General features: G+C 44.3%; 1 protein-coding gene across 1 annotated transcript; it reads left to right on the forward strand.

Moving 5' to 3' along the window:
• The first annotated feature begins 348 nt into the window (after positions 1 to 348).
• LOC107278080 (disease resistance protein RGA2) lies at positions 349 to 3,578 on the forward strand. Its single transcript, XM_026025598.1, has 6 exons — positions 349 to 857; positions 1,098 to 2,272; positions 2,525 to 2,737; positions 2,822 to 2,988; positions 3,081 to 3,155; positions 3,231 to 3,578. Exons 1-6 carry the CDS (start codon positions 349 to 351, stop codon positions 3,576 to 3,578), a joined length of 2,487 nt encoding a protein of 828 aa, XP_025881383.1.
• The last annotated feature ends 375 nt before the right edge of the window (positions 3,579 to 3,953 follow it).

The following is a 3,953-nucleotide window of genomic DNA, read 5'->3' on the forward strand; positions in this document are numbered from 1 at the left end:
GATGATTAGATAATTGAACAGGATCACGTGGAATGATTGTCAAGTGAGTCATATCTACAAGTTTTGCATTTAATTTGTTAGTAAATTAAATGCAAAACTTGCATCGGTATGTGGAAAGGAGTTAATGCTGCTTGGGCAGCATTAAATGCAGCAGCATTAAATGCAAAACTCATTAAATGCAAAACTCACAACTTGCATCATTATGTGGAAAGGAGTGCCTCTGTAGTTAGACTTAGTAGGTCAATGCTGCTGCATTATTCACTTCCCACGCCATAATCTCCTTGCACTCTTGAGGCTCGCACTCATCAAAGAAGACGAAGACAAGATCCGGAGGAGCCAAGGACGACTATGGCGGTGATGGAGACCGTAGAAAAGATCATCTCAACTGGGATCAACATCCACGGAGCGACCAATCTGGAAGATGATCTATCCTGCCTCCGGGCATCCTTGCCCAATGCTCGCTTAGTCATCAATCGTGGCGAGTGGGGAAGGTTCAAGAACAAGGATCTCGCGGTGCTTCTCACGCAGCTCAAGGACACCACATATGACACCGAGGATCTTCTTCGCAAGTTCGATGACCAGGTGCTGCGGCAGAAGATGGAGGACACTGACCGTAGCCGAGCAGGTAAATTCTTTTCTTCCTCTCTGTATCGTGCAAAAAACTTGATCTGTGGTAGCAAAACAAGGATAAAGGATGCTCAAGATAAGCTTGACAAGGCCGTGGATGATTTAGAGAGAGCGCTTAAGCCTCTGGGTCTTAAGATGGAGAAAGTTCAACACATGCCAGAGACAAGTTCAGTCATTGGAGTGCCTCAAGTGTTTGGTCGTGACAAAGAGCGAGATTTAGTGATTGAGAAGTTGGGTGTGTGTTCCATGATTGGATGTGACAATGAACAAGATCAGATGATTGAGTCACTGCACGTGCCACTCACCAGGAGTGGTGGTGCCGCACGGGCGAAATGAAAGAGAGCAGCGGTGGGCACAGTTGCCACATCAGCATCCAAAGCGAAGCAACTAAAAAGAGAGAGTATCAGGGCCAGGCCTAGACTTGCTCAGGCCAAATTCGTCAGCAATGTTTCTGTCTTGCCGATTGTTAGCATTGGTGGGGTGGGGAAGACTACCCTGGCTCAGTTCATCTACAATGATCCAAGGGTGGAAGCTCACTTTGGCAAGAGAATTTGGGTCTGTATTTCGGACCTCTTCAACAAGAAAAGGATAACAAAAGAGATCATTGAGTCCATCACCAGGAAAGAGTACAAATCATCGAACAGTTTAGACGCTCTTCAGGTGGAATTGAGGAAGCAACTGAGGAGACGAAAGTTCCTTTTAGTGCTTGATGATATGTGGCCTAATGCCAAGGACGAATGGGAAACATTTTTTGCACCATTGAGGTATGGGTTTGAAGGAAGCATGATCTTAGTAACTACAAGATCTCCAGATGTTGCTAATCTTGTCGCTAGCAACAACTGTAATCCTTTCCGAATCGAGGGATTGGATAGAGATATATTTTGGGAGTTCTTCAAGAAGTGTGCATTTGGTAAACAGTGCCCTGAGTCATATCCTCAATTGCATGATATTGGTCGAAGCATTGCTTCTAGGTTATGCGGGTCTCCTTTGGCTGCCAAAACTATTGGACGCCTGTTGAATATGGAGCTGACTGTGCAACATTGGAAGACTGTTCAGAACAAGGAACTATGGGAGCTGCCAAATCGAGACAATGATATATTACCAGCCCTTCAACTGAGCTACTTACATCTCCCACAAGAACTTAAGAGTTGCTTTGCATTTTGCTCCATGTTTCCAAAGGGTTATAGCTTCGAACGAGATGAGATTGTTGGCATGTGGGTGGCACAGGGCTTCGTTGCACCAGAAGGGAGCATGCGTCTTGAAGACATAGGGATTAGGTATTTGGATGATTTAAGAGGCAGGTTTCTTCTTCAAACTGATACCAATTGCCTTGATCAAAGTAGATATGTAATGCATGACTTGATCCATGATATGGCGCAGTCCATCTCCGTGGACAAGTGCTTCTTGATGCAGGATTTGAGCTATCAGAACCAGAGGAGAATGCCGCATGCAGTTCGCTATATGTCAGTCGAGGTGGACAGCGAGTCCCTGAGCCAAACAAGAGATATTCAGTATTTGAATAAATTGCATTCACTTAAGTTTGGAACCATCCTCATGTTTGAGATTACCTGGTTTAATCAGCTCTCTAATATCCTATTTTTGAGCTTAAAAGGTTGCATGCTGGTCAGGTTACCTGAAAGCATTGGTGAGTTGCACAGTCTCCGTTATCTTGATATATCTCGTAGCCATGTACAAGAATTGCCAGAAAAATTATGGTGCCTTTACTGCTTACAAGTGCTTGATGCAAGTAGTTCTAGTCTGGAAGTTATTAGTCCGGATGTCACAAAGCTAATCAACTTGCGTCGTCTAGCACTGCCAATGGGTTGCTCTCCGAAATTATCAGAGATAAGTGGGCTTGGAAATATGTCTCTTCTACGGAACTTGATACATTTTACAGTTGGGATAGGGAATGGGCGGAAGATTAGTGAGCTGAAGGGCATGAATCAGCTCAGTGGAACGCTAACTATCAGTTCTATCTATAATGTTAAGAGCAAGGAAGAGGCTGTTGAGGCTAGACTCATTGACAAGCAATACCTTCAGGCACTAGTTCTACTGTGGCGAGATCAGCCTGTACCCAGGGTGATGAACGATGACAATGGTGTGGCCGAAGGTTTGTGCCCTCCGTCAAGGATTCAGCGCCTTAATGTCGATAGCTTTGCGGGTGACAGCTTTTCTCCTAGTTGGTTTAATCCAGAAAGCCTACCGACTTTAAGGATGATGGAGCTTCGCAAGTGTATCTTCTTGAGAAGCCTATCAATCCCCTCGTTACCTTCCCTCGAAGAGCTAAGGTTAACATCATTAGGTGTTGAAGTACTAACAATTTTTTGTGGTTCTACTGGTGGTGGCAGAATGCTGCAGCAGGCAAGCAGCAGTATCAGAAGAAGCAACGCCATTTCATGCCTCACTAGTATATATGTCTTGACAACTGTGATATGCTGCGAAATCTTGATCAGTTCTTGTCCCCGGAACATCTGCCATCCATCAAGTCCATAGAGATTAGGCTCTGCAGAAGTCTACAATCAATACCCGTTGGTAGTTTCACGGAACTTTATCACCTACAGGACCTGAAGATCTCATGGTGCGATAACTTGGTGTGCGAACAGGCAATGGTTTTGCCCTCATCACTCCGGCGACTCTATATTAACAAGTGCGGTGGTCTTGATAAGTCATTTCCAGCCTGTCTACAGAACCTCACTCATCTCATCGCCCTAAATTTGGAGTACTGTAACATGGAGTCCATTCCGACCGGCACAAATCTTCAGCTCAAATACCTGTTTCTATTTGGCTGCTCGGAGCTATCATCCATCGAAGGATTGCACGCTCTTTCATCCATGAAGTATGTGTACATATCGCAGTGCACGAAGCTTCAGCAAGTAGAGCAGCCCTTTAAAAGTGACCTGCTGACTATGGAGGAGGAGGAGGAACATCATAAATTTTTCGAATTTGTGTAGATGCGGCACCCACGGCCTCCTCTTAATTGATATCTTTATTCTTTATACTTTTATCTGGAACTAAAACAAGCACTCGCTGTGCTCTTCCCTTGAATTTTTTTTCGGTTTTCAACTGCATGTATCTGGAATTTTTTTCCCCCAGATGTAAGGAAGTATCTTCCGATGTGTTTTCCTAGCAACAACGTAACCAGATCTAGTTGCTCGATGTCTTGAAGTATCTCACATTTTCCCTCTGTCGTCATTTGCGGTTTGTTGCTGCTGGCATTGGGATTTATGATTGATATGCAGTAAGTGGTTTTTTCTGTAAGTTCATGTATATGTTGTGTTGCCTATGTACATCCATTTTTCTGTAAGTTCATGTCTATGTTCTGTTGG

This window comes from Oryza sativa, chromosome 5 (genome assembly GCF_034140825.1).
Source record: "Oryza sativa Japonica Group chromosome 5, ASM3414082v1".
NCBI lineage: Eukaryota > Viridiplantae > Streptophyta > Magnoliopsida > Poales > Poaceae > Oryza > Oryza sativa.